This window comes from Clupea harengus, chromosome 23 (genome assembly GCF_900700415.2).
Source record: "Clupea harengus chromosome 23, Ch_v2.0.2, whole genome shotgun sequence".
Lineage (NCBI taxonomy): Eukaryota > Metazoa > Chordata > Actinopteri > Clupeiformes > Clupeidae > Clupea > Clupea harengus.
The window spans coordinates 22,748,199-22,766,597 of record NC_045174.1 but is presented as its reverse complement, the minus strand read 5'-3'; the positions used below and the strand labels follow the sequence as shown (position 1 = coordinate 22,766,597).

The 18,399-nt window shown below is 44.5% G+C and overlaps 1 protein-coding gene across 1 annotated transcript; it reads right to left on the bottom strand.

Moving 5' to 3' along the window:
• Nucleotides 1-2,278: 2,278 nt before the first annotated feature.
• Nucleotides 2,279-18,352, bottom strand: LOC116218730 (nuclear body protein SP140-like protein). Its single transcript, XM_031561404.2, has 9 exons — nucleotides 18,150-18,352; nucleotides 17,636-17,902; nucleotides 17,410-17,549; nucleotides 10,814-10,882; nucleotides 8,136-8,254; nucleotides 6,801-6,912; nucleotides 6,471-6,545; nucleotides 4,524-4,664; nucleotides 2,279-2,769 (listed from the first exon to the last, which is right to left on the bottom strand). Exons 1-9 carry the CDS (start codon nucleotides 18,193-18,195, stop codon nucleotides 2,689-2,691), a joined length of 1,050 nt encoding a protein of 349 aa, XP_031417264.1. The 5' UTR covers nucleotides 18,196-18,352; the 3' UTR covers nucleotides 2,279-2,688.
• Nucleotides 18,353-18,399: the final 47 nt, after the last annotated feature.

Here is an 18,399-nt window from a genome sequence, read left to right as displayed (position 1 = left end):
AAAGCATACCTACGGTATGTCTGTACATACCCTGAAGTGTATCTTCAGATGAATGTATTTCCAATCATAACAGTAATGCCTCTGGACCCAGAGATGAACGAATTACCAGTAAATGGGGACAGTGATGGGCGAAACTGGAATGACACTTCAGCTTTATTCTCTCACACACACACACACATGACCACACTTTATTCTCTCTCTCTCTCACACACACACACACACACACACACATGACCACGCTTTATTGTCTCTCACTCAGACACATGACCTCGTTTTCAAGGAAAGTTCTTTTTTATTCAACACTGTAAACATCTGGGACTGTACGCCTATGGCAGTAAACCCATTAAAACATGTTAAACATCTTTAAAAAGGTGCACACACACACACACACATCTGGTGTGTGTGTGTGTGTGTCTGTGTGTGTGTGTGACACCAAGCCACCTAGGAATAGAGCTGGGCACCCCAATAGGCCTACATATAGTTATAATAATAATAATAATAATAATAATAATAACCTTTATTTATAGAATACTTTTCAAACTCCATTTTATAAAGTGGTTCACAGAGGCAGTGAAATTCAATCCTCATGTTTTAAAAGCAAACAGTGGTACACCAACACACACACACACATACTCTCACACACACACACACTCAAACACACACACACACACACACACCAACACAGAGTAAAGACATTTTATAAAGGAGATAAACAAACAGTGGTACACCAACACAGAGTACAAACATTTTATAAAGGAAATAAAAGACAATTCAAAGGAAATTTTAACTCAGGAAAGGCTCTCCTATAAAAGTGTGTTTTAAGAAGGCACTGAAAGGCTCTCCTGTAAAAGTGTGTTTTAAGAAGCCACTGAAAGGCTCTCCTGTGAAGTGTGTTTTAGAAACATAAAACTAACACCCACAGCAACCTTGAACCCTTTTCTTTTAAAATATGTAAAGTTTGAAACTAAAATATAAATAATCACTTTGTAAGGACAATATTACGAATCCCTTGCAAATTTCAGCCTCTGAGTGAGGTTTCGACCCTCCCATTAGCAAATGACAACTATTCATATGATAAGGAGATGGTAATTCAGTGATCACTATTGGGTCATGACGTGTCAAGTAAACCTGTAGGAACAAAGACATTCCAGGCCCATTACGTCATGGCCATTGACTTTGAGCGAGGTGTCCCAGAATGTTCACACCTTTCTCATCAATATGCATAGTGGTCTAAGTGAAGAAAAGTGTCACATTGTATATTACTTAAAATCTGATGCTACCACATCTCTTGGCTTGGGTCAGAAGGCTGGCAGCTGAGTTTTGTACAAAATCTCGATACATAGATTTTTAGTTCAGGCAGGTAAAAGACCTGTTGCAGTTATCCAGGCATGATAAGATTGATGACTGCAAAATTGTCTCTGTGTCATTAAAAGTTAACACAGATCATATTTTTGAAAAATATTCCGGTCAAAATTTTGATTACTATCAAGTCAAACGCCAATATTCTTTGCAACAGGCTTGAGCAGATCCACCAGCAGATGGCAGCAGAGTTATAAAATGTCCATTCTCTTTTTTAACCAGCAGATGGCAGCAGAGTTAAATGAAATAATAAAATAAATAAAATGTCCTTTTTTGGATTCAAAAAGGTTTATCATTAAACAGACACAACATAATATGAATTAACAATTATAATATAATTTTTCCCTAAACTTTACATAATTTCTACAATACTTCCAGGCTTCCAGAAAATTGAGCTCATATAATTTCATTCACTCTTTCCCATTACTATGGCAACCTCGAATTCCAGATCTGCTTGTGCAAACACTGAATGGAAGAAGTAATCAGAATTCTTTCACATCATCCATGATATGTTGAATTATTATTATTATAATTTTTTTTAAAGGGTTATAACTATGTCTCAGAAGAAAGTGTTCAGAAGTGGTAAAAGTGTGTGTCTGTGTCTGTGTGTGTGTCTGTGTGTGTGTGTGTGTGTCTGTGTGTTGCTGATTCAACCGCTATTCTTCTTACTTTGCTCTTTCTGTCCGATATTCTCTGTTCTAACTGTTGCCCATGTTGGATCATACATGTCTGTGTCTCTGTGTGTGTGTGTGTGTGTGTGTGCGTGTGTGCGTGTGTCTGTCTGAAAGTGCTAAAGTATTATACATGACTGTGTGTATGTGTGTGTGTGTCTGTCTGAAAGTGTTAAAGTATTAAACATGACTGTGTGTGTGAGTGAGTGAGTGTGTGTGTGTTGGATCATACATGACTGTGTGTGTGTGTGTGTGTGTGTGTGTGTGTGTCGGATCATACATGACTGTGTCATATGAGGTGTGAAAGTGCTAAAGTAAAAAGTCTTATTCTGTCTCCGCTTATTCAAGAGAGATGCTGTCGAATGTTGAAGGTGCTTCGGGAACTCCGTCTATTCAAGAGAGATGCTGTCGAATGTTGAAGGTGCTTCGGGAACTCCGTCTATTCAAGAGAGATGCTGTCGAATGTTGAAGGTGCTTCGGGAACTCCGTCTATTCAAGAAAGATGCTGTCGAATGTTGAAGGTGCTTCGGGAACTCCGTCTATTCAAGAGAGATGCTGTCGAATGTTGAAGGTGCTTCGGGAACTCCGTCTATTCAAGAGAGATGCTGTCGAATGTTGAAGGTGCTTCGGGAACTCCGTCTATTCAAGAGAGATGCTGTCAAATTTTGAAGGTGCTTTGGAACTCCGTCTCGAACAAATTGCTGAGTTGGATTCCCATCTCCTTAAACGCAGGATTGGTCTAAACAAGAGAAAATGAAGCTTATGCATTTCTGTAAAAAAGAATTACAGAATATTTCTAAATCTATCCGTTTACAGACACAACAATTGCAATAACACACGATGTAGCGCAGTAAAACCCGTCATGTTTGTTAGTGATAAGGAATATCTTAAAGACACCCAATCAGAGGAACCAATCAGAAAGCCTGAGTTTCATGTCTGCTAAATGACTAAATGTAAATGTAAATGTCACAAACCCGAGGAACCAATCAGACAGCCTGAGTTTCATATGTCACAAACCCAAGGAACCAATCAGACAGCCTGAGTTTCATATGTCACAAACCCGAGGAACCAATCAGACAGCCTGAGTTTCATATGTCACAAACCCAAGGATCCAATCAGACAGCCTGAGTTTCATATGTCACAAACCCAAGGAACCAATCAGACAGCCTGAGTTTCATATGTCACAAACCCAAGGAACCAATCAGACAGCCTGAGTTTCATATGTCACAAACCCAAGGAACCAATCAGACAGCCTGAGTTTCATATGTCACAAACCCGAGGAACCAATCAGACAGCCTGAGTTTCATATGTCACAAACCCAAGGAACCAATCAGACAGCCTGAGTTTCATATGTCACAAACCCGAGGAACCAATCAGACAGCCTGAGTTTCATATGTCACAAACCCAAGGAACCAATCAGACAGCCTGAGTTTCATATGTCACAAACCCGAGGATCCAATCAGACAGCCTGAGTTTCATATGTCACAAACCCGAGGAACCAATCAGACAGCCTGAGTTTCATACGTCACAAACCCAAGGAACCAATCAGACAGCCTGAGTTTCATATGTCACAAACCCAAGGAACCAATCAGACAGCCTGAGTTTCATATGTCACAAACCCAAGGATCCAATCAGACAGCCTGAGTTTCATAGGTCACAAACCCAAGGAACCAATCAGACAGCCTGAGTTTCATATGTCACAAACCCGAGGAACCAATCAGACAGCCTGAGTTTCATATGTCACAAACCCAAGGAACCAATCAGACAGCCTGAGTTTCATATGTCACAAACCCAAGGAACCAATCAGACAGCCTGAGTTTCATATGTCACAAACCCGAGGAACCAATCAGACAGCCTGAGTTTCATATGTCACAAACCCAAGGAACCAATCAGACAGCCTGAGTTTCATATGTCACAAACCCAAGGAACCAATCAGACAGCCTGAGTTTCATATGTCACAAACCCAAGGAACCAATCAGACAGCCTGAGTTTCATATGTCACAAACCCAAGGAACCAATCCCGTCAACTTGCCTGTCAGGAGGAAAGGTTTAAAAAATGTTCCTCTCTCTACCGGCACATCTGGATGTTTATCATTTCAATCAGAGTAAGATTAAGATTAAGATTAAGATTAAGATTAAGCTAAATCACAGCTGGCCATCGGGACCAAAGTCTCTCTGACATTAGCAACACATTATTAGCTGTTTGATACGTAGTCAAGCCAAAGGCAGAGCGATCGAGGCGTGGCCAATGCAGATCGAGGCGTGGCTAATCTGCACATTCAAAGGAGAGGGACTTTAAAGGAATTAACACTCCTCAGAAGATGTGTCCCATTGTCAACTCACATACTAACCCTGTTGTAGACGGCACAGTTCTTGAAGAAGAGAGAAATGATGAGTCATGTTCCGCCCTAAGCTCACATACTAACCCTGTTGTAGACGGCACAGTTCTTGAAGATGAGAGAAATGATGAGTCATGTTAACTCACATACTAACCCTGTTGTAGACGGCACAGTTCTTGAAGATGAGCCGCACGTCTGAGATGAACTCTCCCACCAGACGGTAGCGACCCTCCAGGTTCTCTCTCACCTTCTCCAACCACATGGGCCTCGGTACCACTGACGAGTACCTTGGTACCTGTCAATCAAAGGGTATAATAAGTCAAAGTAGGCCTGGGTGATTAAAACAATGGCGATACATATTCCTTGATAGCAACAAGAAAATGGATAGATAAAAGCTCCGATAAGTTTGGCTGGGTAAATGCAAATTCATCAGAAAAGAACATAATGACTACGTAACAAACCCAGAGTGTGCTCCCGCCCTCACTCAGAAACAGCCAATCACATGCCCTGATTATGCTGCCCTGTCCAGAATCAACCAATCATTTCTCAGTTTTGCAGCCCTTGGACAACTGGACCGTTAAGCAAATTTGACTTCTGTTTACGCAACACTCTTTACCACTCACACACACACACACACACACACTCGGGTTTGATCACTAGCCACTTCCAGCAACAGGTCACGCCCTGGTTCCGCTAAAACTCTCATGAAATAGCCCATAATCTATAATGGAGCGCTACTTGGCTGCACATCCATATGTGTTATTAGTACAGCAAAGTGGTTCAAATCTAACGTTTCCTCCTGCTATTTATCAAAAATAATAATAATAATAATAATAATAATATCTTTAAAGATACAGTCCACGATTCAAGCGAAAGGTTGGTGATATATTGATAGCTCAACAGCCTATCAAGTTACAGACCTCCCTTCCATGGTCTTGAGGCAACATGCTGATTGGATGGACTTCTTTATGGTTTGGTTCGAGTGCTTTCCATTGACAGAGCCAAGACTGAGTGTACACACTAAACGGACAGCTAAAGGATCACACACACACACACACACACTAAACGGACAGCTACAGGATCACACACCCACACCCACACACAGACACTAAACAGACAGCTACAGGATCACCCACACACACAGACACTAAACAGACAGCTATAGGAACACACACACCCACACACACACTAAACAGACAGCTATAGGATCACACACACTAAACAGACAGCTACAGGAACACACACACACACACACACACACACACACACTAAACAGACAGCTATAGGAACACACATATAACAGACAGCTATAGGAACACACACACACACACACACACACTAAACAGACAGCTATAGGAACACACACACACACACACACACTAAACAGACAGCTACAGGAACACACACACACACACACACTAAACAGACAGCTATAGGAACACACACACACACACACACACACACTAAACAGGCATCTACAGGATCACACACACACACACACACACACACTGCTATAGGATCACACACACACACACACACACACACACACACTAAACAGACAGCTATAGGATCATGAGCAACTCATTACATTTGACAAAAAGAGCAGAATCAACAGTAGAGGATTATAATCGTAGACAGCACCTTTAAACGAGGTCTTTAAAAATGATCAGTAGTTATCGATACCGACTGATAGAATACATAAAATGATCAGTAATTATCGATACCAACTGATAGAATACATAAAATGATCAGTAATTATCGATACCGACTGATAGAATACATAAAATGATCAGTAATTATCGATATCGACTGATAGAATACATAAAATGATCAGTAGTTATCGATATCGACTGATATGAATAAATAAACTGATCAGTAATTATCCATATCAATTGATATGAATAAATAAGAATATCGTGATAATGTTTTCGACTATATCGCTCAGCATCAACACACACACACAAAAAATGAAGATGGCCTCATAAAGTTTCCTAATTGAGTCCAATTGGACCCATAGACACACTTAAGATAAAATACTGGGCCATTTAGAGTGTGCTGATGTTTGTGCGTGTGTGTGTGTGTGTGTGTGTTAGTCACTTACATCAGGGCAGGGATCTCTGCTGAAGATTTTCTGCTCATCAGCATTGAGTAAAAACAGGAGGAGGTACTGGCATTGCTGTGAAACACACACACACACACACACACATACACACACCACACACACGCACACCACACACACACACACACACACACACACACACCACACACACACACACACACACACTCAGTTTAGACACAAACCAAATGCTGACATAATATTAGGGGCACAGAATAAGAATAATAGTAACTGAATTCGAAAATTAGAAAGAGGGGCAGGTATGACGAAGCACAAATTGATTGACAGCAGAGCTGCCCAACAGCGAGAGCTCACCAGCTGACAGTCTGAGATTCTGCTGTCTAGGACCTGCCGTTGGGTCATGTGACCAGTGTAGCGCCATTCCTGACTCTTCTTCAAAACACAGAACGTACACAGCCACTCATCTCTGTGTGAAAAACACACACACACACACACACACACACAAACACACACAAACATGAATGAATAATAGGAACACATTTATAAACAACTGTGACACCAGTGGCGTAGCGGGTCTTTTGGCCGCCCTGTGCGGTAGCCAAATTCGCCGCCCCCCTTCAAGGAGGATTTCCTACTGGTGCGAATTTTTTTTATTGTTGTCAATATATGTCTTTGAAGCTCCGCGAGTCTTTGTCCTAGCGTCATAAAAAGAACATCCCCAGAAACCTTGAATCTTCTCCTGTGTACAGATATATACAAAATAATGATAATTAGCACTTTGTAAGGAGAATAGAACTAAAATCTTGCACATTTCATTTTCTGAGTGACAAAACAGCTGCTAACGACCCACCTGTTAGCAAATCAGGGCTATTCATTTGTTAAATGCATGGTAAAGAAGGCGGTGAGGACAAACGTATCAACTTTGAGCTGGTTGCTATGGTTACCTAGTTATGTTAGCTAACTAGTTAGCTAAGGAAACTTGTAATAACCTTAAACGGTTTAAATGGAAGAGTTCTATTTACATAAAATGATAGCTAGTTATCTAGCTGATGTTATAGTCTCCTCGATTTAACTGATCAAATTATAATAGGAAAAGGTCGAAACCCTCAGGGTGCCTGTGCAACTTTGTATGAACGAGTTCATATTCATGAGTTCATATTGACACATATTAACACGAAGAGTTCAGCCAGCGCATGTATTACCTTACCTATTTGTGTGCAAAGAATGCTGATATGAAAACAACCAGTAGAAACATCTATGTGTATAATGTTCTTTAAAAACGTAGGATACCCTGCTTGAAAATGTTGCAGAATGCAGTTCAGAAGTCAAATTTGGCACTAAACACAGAGACGTTCCACCAAGACGTTCACACGCGCAGGTCGCGGGAGATTGTTTACAAGCTGTCGAACTAACGCTCTAACTCTCTCTCTCCCTCTAACTCTCGCTCTCTCTACCTTTCTTCTCTCTCTTCCTCTCTAACTCTCGCTCTACCTTTCTTTCTCTCTCTCCCGCTCTCTCTAACTCACTCTCTCCCTCTCTAACTCACTCTCTCTCTAACTCTTTCTCTCTCTACCTCTCTCTACCTCTCTAACTCACTCTCTCCCTTTCTCTCTCTCTCTCTCTCCCTCTAACTCACTCTCTCTCTACCTTTCTTCTCTCTCTCCCTCTCTCTCTCTCTCTTTCTCTCACCCTGGTGGAGGAGGAGGTAAGTGACAGTCTCTGTGGAAGGATCTGGGACACCCATCACAACACAGCAGCTCTCCTCGCTCTCCACAGATGAAACAGTGGTCATCATTTCTCTGGTGTTCCTGTTAGCACACACACACACACACACACACACGAACACACACACACACACACACACACACGAACACACAAACACACACACAGAGAGACACAAAAAAAAGTATTTAAATTATTTAATAATAAAAAAGCTATAAATAAAACAGACTTTTTACTCTTTTTTTTAAAAAACTTTTTGTGGAAGCCATCCTTTCCTGAACTTGAATGCTTATTATTGGTATCAACGCACCAAACCCAAAAGCAGTTGAGCGCTTCGACAGCTTGTCTGAAGTGTATTTGGAGGGGGACATTAGGAAGGGTCATACACTCTTGAAGGTTAATACGCTGTGACGGTTAATGCACTGTGACGGTGTGACGGTTAATACAGTGTGACACTGTGACGGTTAATACACTGTGACGGTTAACACACTGTGACGGTGTGACGGTTAATACAGTGTGACACTGTGACGGTTAATACACTGTGACACACTGTGACGGTTAATACACTGTGACGGTTAATACACTGTGACGGTGTGACGGTTAATACACTGTGGCGGTTAACACACTGTGACGGTTAATACACTGTGACGGTTAATACACTGTGATACACTGTGACGGTTAATACACTGTGACGGTTAACACACTGTGATACACTGTGACGGTTCTGTGACGGTTAATACACTGTGATACACTGTGATACACTGTGACGGTTAATACACTGTGATACACTGTGACGGTTAATACACTGTGACGGTTAATACACTGTGATACTGTGACGGTTAATACACTGTGACGGTTAATACACTGTGACGGTTAACACACTGTGACGGTTAACACACTGTGACGGTTAATACACTGTGACACTGTGACGGTTAATACACTGTGACGGTTAATACACTGTGATACACTGTGACGGTTAATATACTGTGACGGTTAACACACTGTGACGGTTAACACACTGTGACGGTTAATTCACTGTGACGGTTAATACACTGTGACGGTTAATACACTGTGACGGTTAACACACTGTGACGGTTAACACACTGTGACGGTTAATTCACTGTGACGGTTAATACACTGTGGCGGTGTGACGGTTAATACACTGTGGCGGTTAACTAGGGTTGGGTACCGAGAACCGGTACCAATATGGAACCGGTTCCAATACAACCGGTACCTACCCGGACCGAAATGCAATGCAGATTTCGGTGCTTCATTTCGGTGCCTGAGCCAATTGAAAACGATTGCTAGGCAGATTCCGCGGGGCACATGTAAAACTGCCCCAGCTCCCAATGTAAACTTTGTCCTGTGTCGCTCACGCTCATTGGTGTTTTCATAGCAACAGTCTTATGACGGTGAAGAGCAGGCAGCATTTCACAGAGCAAGCACAAACAGAACTAGCCATCAACCTTTTAACAGAGAAAATACCGAAAGGTAAACGGTCAAAAGTGTGGCTGTATTTCGCACCAAAATATTCAAACATCGCGACGTGCAGCAAATGCAACAAAACAATTGCGTGAAAAGAGTGGAGAGAAGGCAAAGAGTCAACGGCAGATCAGCAACCGAAGACTGAAAAATAAACGGAGATGACAGCTATACTTAACCTACGGTAGTCTCTTAAAGGGGCAGTACACATTTTCTTGTACTCAGTGTGTTCAAGTAACAAGATTAACTATAAACAAGATAGAAAAGATAGGTATAAACAAATCATAAAATGGTGAAATTTCATGAAATAAATGCAAACAAAATAATACATTTTTGACTCCAAAGGCAAATATGCTCATATTTTTGCAAAAGAAGTTTGAAGCTGTTTTTTGTATTTATTTATATTTATTTAAGTATACTATAAACTGTTGTTTACAGTTAATATAATGTTCATAGTTTGAAGTTAAAAAGTTTGAAGCCAAGTGTTTTGTATGTATTTATATTTATAATATACTTTAAACAGTTAATATATTGTTCAATTTGAAGAAAAAAAATGTAATTGAACAAAAGAATTGCTGAAGTATGTGTACAGAGTGTGTGTGTGTGTTTTGTATTTATTTAAGTATAGTCTAAACTTTTGTTAACAGTTCATATATTATTTAAGTTTTAAGTTAAAAGGTGTTTTGTATTTATTTATATATATAATCTACTTTAAACAGTTCATATATTTGGCAATAAAGCCTTTCTTAAATGTCGTCAATCGTAAACATTTTTTTATTTTTTATAAAAGTATCGGTTCCGGCACCGTTTAGGCACCGGTATCGTTTTAAAAGTATCGGTTATGTACCGGTATCGGATAAAAACCAAACGATACCCATCCCTACGGTTAACACACTGTGTGACGGTTAATACACTGTGTGACGGTTCTTCTGAAGGTTAATGCGCTGTGACGGTTCTTGAAGGTGTGACGGTTCTTGAAGGTTCATACACTGTGATGGTTCTTCTGAAGGTGGGTTTGGTCAGTAGTAATACTTTGTTATTTATTTTTCAATTAATACAGATTTCAGTGAGAGGTTTAGAGTGAGTGAGATCTTACCAGGTTAATACAGATTTCAGTGTGTGAGTGAGTGTGTGTGAGTGTGTGTGTGTGTGTGAGATCTTACCAGGTCGGACTGTGCGTGGCTGCACATAGGACACAAGCATAGCAGAGAATGCACCTGCAGTATCTTCCTCTACACACACACACACACACACACACACACACACACACACACACACATAAATATGACTGGGTCATTGTTCATTCTTGACATCTTATCATGCTGGAAAATAAACTTTACAATCACACAAATAGAACGAAGGTTACGTATGTAACCGCGGTTCTATGAGTTTCGGATGACCGCCAGAGGCGGTGCTTTCAGCACTGGATTTCCATCGCACGTACGTGCAGGTCGAGTGTTATTACCAACAAAGTCACCTGTGACCTGGGTGACGTCCTCAATGTGCATCAGCACAAAAGGCCGGCCCACCCAGGAAGCGCCCTCTTGGCAATCTTCTCGTGCAGATTCCGAGTGACTGCCAAGGTCTGGCGGTCATCCGAAACTCATAGAACCGTGGTTACATACGTAACCTTCGTTCTATTTCGTTTCTCCTGACAGCCAGAGGCGGTGCTTACAGCACTGGATGACTAATACCATCAAAGTCACGAGGAAATCTTACCTTACTCCCGCTGTAAGGAAGTAGGAAGAACAGCTGCTGCCACTGGGTATATGAGGGACCACGTTAACCCTATAAAACCTCACAAATGTGCAGGTTGAAGCCCATGATGCAGCTGTACAGATATCTGAAAGGGGGGACACCTCTTAGGGCCGCCCACAATGTACATACACTCCTGGTTGAGTGACCTCGGACCTGAGGGACCGGGAGGCTACTGCTCCTATAGGCACCTATATAGCCTATAAGGGGCAGGCATATAAGGGGCAGGCAGTGGTACAGGAGGGAGAGAAGTCGTTTAGTAATCAGAAGGTAATCAGAAGGTTGCTAGTTCGATTCCCTGTCAAAGCGTCCTTGAGCAAGACACTGAACCCCTAATTGCTCCTGATGTGCAGTGTGCCATCAGTGTAAATGTAAAATGTGTATACATCCTTGTAAGTCGCTTTGGATAAAAGCGTCTGCTAAATGACTAAATGTAAATGTAAATAGCCTATAGCCGTTGTTTGGATAAGCTGTGCCCTCTCCCTTGTCCTGAATGACAGAGAAACAGTGAATCAGACTGATGGAATTCCAGTCATATCAATGTAAGCCCTTGGTGCTCTCACTGGGCACCACAGGTAGGTGCTCTGTCCCTGCTCATCCTCCTGTGCTGGGGCTCAAAAGCAGCCAGACTGAGGGGCTGGTTTGTGTAGGATGATGAAACATCTCTGGAAGAAAGGCCGGATTCGGCCACAAGTTACCCCTGTGCCTCCAGGGTTTCAATATAGGCATTCTTGGCTTGGCCTTCGTTTAGCCGAAGCCATGGCCAAGAGAAAAGCGGTCTTCATAGACAGCCATTTCAATCCCACCCTCTAGAGGTTCAAATGGGAACTGACAGAGTGCATCTAGGACTATAGGCAAGTCCCAAGAGGGCACTGGGCTTCGCTGAAGCGGCCTTAGTCATTGAGCACCCCTAAGGAAGTGGGTCACTAGCGTATGGGACCCCACTGTGCATGGCCGAGATGGCGGCTGCGTATACTTTGATGGTGGAGGCTCCGTCAAAACGGGACTGGAGAAAGCGGAGTACCACCGGTACAGGACACCGTGTCGGGTCCTGCTTCTGTGCTTGGCACCACTCACAAAGAAAAACAAAAACCTCCACCTGTTAGCGTACAGCACATTGGCGGAGGGTGCCCGGGAGCTGTGGATGGTCCGTACAACCACTGGGTCACATGACCCTAACAATGGCTCTGGCCCTTCAGAGGCCAGACCCAAAGCTGCAGACGAGCTGGTTTCCGGTGCCAGATTCGACCCCCCCAGCTGTGAGAGGTGGTCCAGCCTCACAGGGAGGCACCACGGCTTCCCGTCTAGTAATCTGTGCAAGATTGGGAACCACACACTTCCCGGGCTTTTGGGGGCTATTAGTAACTCCTTATGGTTCCCTCTGAGGATCCTTCCCAGAGTGGGCAGGATCAGTGGTAGTGGGGGGAAGGCAGCTGATTTTGCCACACATGGGCCAGCAGCTGATTTTGCCACACATGGGCCAGTGCATCCTGGCCCAAGGGGCTTATAGATTCCCCCCGAGAAAACCAGAGGGGACAGTGCGTCGTCGACTGTGAGGCGAAGAGATCCACCCCTGCCTTGCCCTACCTCTGCCAGGTTGCTTCCACCACTTGTGAATGCAGCCTCCATTTCCCAGGAGGTGGGTGCTGCAGGGATAACAAAAATCCTCTGCCGTATTTTGAATGCCTGGCAAATGCATTGAGGATACGCCAACAACCACAGCTGTTGGGTCAGCCTCGAGGATTGTCTGGACCTTGTGCTCCCCTGGTGGTCTACCTGGTAGACCACTGATGTGTTGGCTGTTTCTACCAGGACATGCTATCCTACCAGCACTGGAAGAAACTGTTTGAGGGCCAGCAGAACAGCCTGCAGCTCCAATACATTTGTGTTGTTCCTGCTGCCAAGGACTCCAGAGACCTCTGACAGTCCTGCATTGCCATACAGCTCCCCACCCTGCCAGAGAAGCATCGGTGGCCACCACTTCTCTGCGAGAAGGTATGGACCCCAAGGGGACCCCCTGGGTGAGATATGTCTCTCCCCTCCACGGGCGTAGCTTTGCAAGGCAACTGGAAGTGACTCTGACCAGCTTGTGCCTGTGATAAGTGGGGTGCAAGCCAAGATCGTTCAGCCGAATTTGAAGAGGCGCAAATGACGCATTTTACATTTTACACTGATGGCACACTGCACATCAGGAGCAATTAGGGGTTCAGTGTCTTGCTCAAGGACGCTTCGACAGGGAATCGAACTAGCAACCTTCTGATTACTAAACGACTTCTCTACCTACTGTACCACTGTCGCCCACATATTGGGTGAGTATGTTCACAGGCGGAAAAGGTAAGTATTACTATTGGGCCGTGTGTAGTATTCACCCTCGGGTAATGGTTTAAGAGACATTGGCCTTACAACTGATAATTAAACCCACTTGTTGCGCGAGTTGGAAGTTCCTCGCATAGTAATTGTTCTGTACCGTTGTGGTAATAAGAACCGTATGTTGGAGCTGCAAATTTTCGCCCTCAAAAGACTGCGATTAGCATCATAAATCAATGGCGGATAAACCGACAGAGTTTTCCTCTACTAATGACAGAAGGCCCAAAGGGACCACCGATGAGGCCGCTGTGAGCATCCCCAGCAGTCTCAGATATGATGTGAGGGCCAGAGCCCTGCCTCTCCTAAAATGACTGATGAGCTTGAGGGTGTTGTTGACCCGTTGTTGAGAGGGGGTAGCAACCATCAGCCGTGAGTCTAGCTGGATGCCACTAAAGATGATCTGCTGATTGGGCAACCATGAGCTCTCTTCCTGGTTTATTTTTAGCCCTAGCCTGGTAGCATAGGAGATCAGAAATGCTGATTCTCTGAGGGCCTCTCCCCTCGACTGGGAACGGATCAGCCAGTCGTCCAGACAGGGGAATATGCGCATCCCCCCTGGCCTGCAGTGGGGGACAGTGCCGCTGCCACACATCTGGTGAAGACCCTTGGTGCCAGCAAGATCCCGAATGGGAGCACACAGAACTGGTAAGCCCTGCCCTCGAAAGCAAAACGAAGGAACTGTTTGCCGAGGTGTGATAGGGACGTGAAGGATGCATCCTTTAGGTCGATGGTTGTAAGCCAATCTCCTTGCTTGATGCCTTGCAGCACATCCGCTGTACGCAACATGTGGAATATTAAAATCTTGAGATGCGTGTTTAACTGTCTCAAGTCTAGTATAGGCCGAAGGCCACCGCCCTTCTTTGGGATGATAAAATAATTAAATTCAATTTAACTTTATTTATATAGCGCCATAACAATACGATTGTCTCAAGGCGCTTTACAGAGCCCAGAGCCTGAAAATAAGTGGAGTAGAATCCACTGTTTTGTGCCCGCCTGTCTAATGGCTCGATGGCGCCTTTCCCATGGAACCTCGGTGGTCGACGTCGGAACCATAGAGAGCCTCTGTCTCCCGGGAGCCTCACGGCTCAGACTGGCAAACTGTTGTCTGGCCTGTGTAACCTGTAGGCTGCACTCCAGAGCTTGCTGTGCGGCAGGACCAAACATCTGTCTTGAAATGACAGGCAGAGACAAAAGGGCTTTCCTGCACGGTTCCAAAAGTGGAGACTGGGCCAACCATACATCGGGCCTGGGTTAACGAGGCCACAGCCCACCCAGCTCCCTGTCATGTAGGCAAACGCCTGCAGGGAGGTGTCACTCAGACTCTGTGCAGAGGGGTCAGCCTCAGAAGTCTGCATTCTCTGAGACAGGGCTAGTACCAGGTGTGACATTGAATACCCAAACGTGCAATACGCGCTGCTGCGTTGTAGGATTTTACCATGTAGTCATCTGTCAAACGGCACTGTGGCCGGGGCAGCGAGCATCAGGCCGGAGTGCTTCACCCGGCGTGAGCACCAGGGCAGCAACGGCTAGTTCAATATTGGGCATGCGATCAAGGCCATGGGCAGCGGCATCTTGCCTTCCTTTGGAGCCCTTCAGTGTGGTGTGGCCCATACCCAGGGAACTGGGATGAGAGTAACAGGGGCCTCTCTGAAGCCCTGGTGGAGAGAACATCCTCCTTGAGGATCTCAAAAGCTGGCGACAGTATTGGAGGGAGCATCTCCGAAAGAGACTGTGTAGCCGTTGTAGCGAGAGCACTAGCAGGCTGTGCAGCTGGTTGTTGCAGATTTACAAGCAGAGTCTTTATCTCTGCAAACTCCAAAGTCAAAGTGTCTACCTTCCGGGCAAGCGGATCCGTTTAAGAGCGGACACACTCGTTAACAGTTACCAAAATTAGATGCTTTAGAACTGAAATTGCAGGGCGTAGAACTAAATCACACGCCTTCACCAACCGTGTTGGGAAAGTTCACTTTCTACATGAACCAGTTCAGTTCAGTTCATAGTTCAATTTTTTTTAAATGAACTAGTTCAGTTCATAGTATATAATTCAAAATCTCGAACTAAGTTCACAGCTCCAAAAAATGAACTACCTGTAGTTCAGTTCTTTTTTTTTTTTTTCAATATGTTGCGAGCTATAATTTGTCTAAATCTCTATCTGTCTGCAATACCGCTCTCGGCCTCTACGCACTTCGGCGCCCTCACACTTGACAGCCATAGACAGTAGAAGAAAGCACACGCAGCGATTGACTGGTTTGGCAATCCTGGATACAGGACTGTAACTGGTGTGTCTTTCGCCTGGAAGTCTCTAGAAATCTGCCTTATTGAACGAACATTTATAAAGAGTGAACGTGCCGTTCACAGTATCGTTCATCAGCAGTAATACAGTAGGCTACGTTCAGTTCACATTCACCAAAATTATGAACGAGTTCATGAACTTTCGCTCAATGAACGCGTTCAGGTACAACACTGGTCACCAATCAGTAGGTAAACGTAGCCTGCTTCTAGCGTTAACACAAGTCGACAGGAGTAAAATCCAACGGTACAAAACCAAACTATGCGAGGAACTTCCAACTTGCTTAACAAGTGGGTTTAATTATCAGTTGTAAGGCGAGAAACACCTATACTGACAGCCCAATGCCTCTTAACCCATTACTGCCGTATCCGAGCGTGAACACTACAAACGGCACAAAATAGTAGAGGAAAACTCTGTCGGTTTATCCGCCATTGATTTATGATGCTAATCGCAGTCTTTTGAGGGCGAAAATTTGCAGCTCCAACATACGGTTCTTATTACCACAACGGTACAGAACAATTACTATGCGAGGAACTTCCAACTCGCGCAACAAGTGGGTTTAATTATCAGTTGTAAGGCCAATGTCTCTTAAACCATTACCCGAGGGTGAATACTACACACGGCCCAATAGTAATACTTACCTTTTCCGCCTGTGAACATACTCACCCAATATGTGGGCGACAGTGGTACAGTAGGTAGAGAAGTCGTTTAGTAATCAGAAGGTTGCTAGTTCGATTCCCTGTCGAAGCGTCCTTGAGCAAGACACTGAACCCCTAATTGCTCCTGATGTGCAGTGTGCCATCAGTGTAAAATGTAAAATGCGTATACATCCTTGTAAGTCGCTTTGGATAAAAGCGTCTGCTAAATGTAAATGTAAATATGGCCGTAGCCTGCCGGGTAGCTGTTTAACTGACCAATACTGAGGGCACTGCACCCAGAGAATACCGGCGAGAGCACCATTCGACTGGGTTCATTTCAACCTGTGCCGTAGTGAGCGAGGCCGCTCCGGCCAAGGCTACACCTCAATTAAGAAAACAAACTTCGAGTAACGCAGTTTCTCGGAGGGTGAAAAATCCACTGCCCCGACCATGATAGGTAACGAAACTACCCGCGTCTACCTCGAATGAAAATTTTACCTGCTTTCGCGAGAAGATGCAAGAGGGCGCTTCCTGGGTGGGCCGGCCTTTTGTGCTGGTGCACATTGAGGACGTCACCCAGGTCACAGGTGACTTTGTTGGTATTAACAATCGACCTGCACGTACGTGCGAAGGAAATCCAGTGCTGAAAGCACCGCCTCTGGCGGTCAGGAGAAACGAAATAGAACCTCTCTGACTCTGCTCTCTTTACCTGTAAAAGGTAGGCAAGGGGCTGGCCTCTGCAGGTGATGTCTCTCTTCCACATTCCATCTCTCAGGTCAGGGTTCAGCCTGATGAACTCTGTTGGGGTCAGCCAGCTCTCTTCTGTGCGGATGCACTTTCCTGTGGTTCCTATACAGGTCAAAGGTCACCACGGGTCACTCAGTCACAAACACTCACACTGAAACACACTGAAACACACACACACACACACTCACTAGACGCAAAGCGGTCTTTCTGCAGTATTCCAACGACAGACCCACACTGGACAGGCAGAGTACTTCCTTCAAACATCGATGTGTCCACATCCCTGTTGCCATGGTAACTGCTGTCATCTCTGTCCTCTGCCATCCTTCCCTCCTCATCTCCTCTGTCTCCCTCCTCTTCTCCTCTGTCTGGCTCCTCTTCCTCCTCTTCCCTCTCGTCTCCCTCCCTGTCCTCCTCCTGGATCCTGCTGTGGGACTCTTCTTCACTGGAGTCTGACACTTGCACAGAGATGGAGAGAAGAACATTTAGAGGTGCAGATATCTCACTGTTTACAGAACGCACACACACACACAAACACACAGACACACACACGCACACACACACACGGACACACACACAAACACACAGACACACACACACACACACACAGACACACACACGCACACACACACACACACACACACACACTCACCACGAGCAAGTAACTAGCAACCAATTCCATGTGGGAATAAGCGTGAAACTCACGTATGATGGAGTTTTCAGGGCTGGAGGGAAAAAGGGCTCTTCTCATCTGCAGCAGGGGACAGGAAATACACTCTACACCTCATACAGTAGTCATGGAGACACCTCATACAGTAGTCATGGAGTCATAAGGCAGTATCTACACCCTATACACACACACTCACATATAGAACTGCTGCAATATCACAATACCTACACACACACTTACACACAGAACTGCTGCAATATCACAATACCTACACACACACTCACA

Excerpts from the sequence above, each read along its gene's own strand:
- LOC116218730 (XM_031561404.2), bottom strand. The coding sequence starts at position 18,195 with ATGAGAAGAGCCCTTTTTCCCTCCAGCCCTGAAAACTCCATCATAC. Across the intron at positions 10,883-17,409 it reads CCCTTGCCTACCTTTTACAG|AGGAAGATACTGCAGGTGCA; the intron begins GTAAAGAGAGCA and ends GTGTGTGTGTAG. Across the intron at positions 2,770-4,523 it reads ACTGTGCCGTCTACAACAGG|ACCAATCCTGCGTTTAAGGA; the intron begins GTTAGTATGTGA and ends TCTCTTGTTTAG.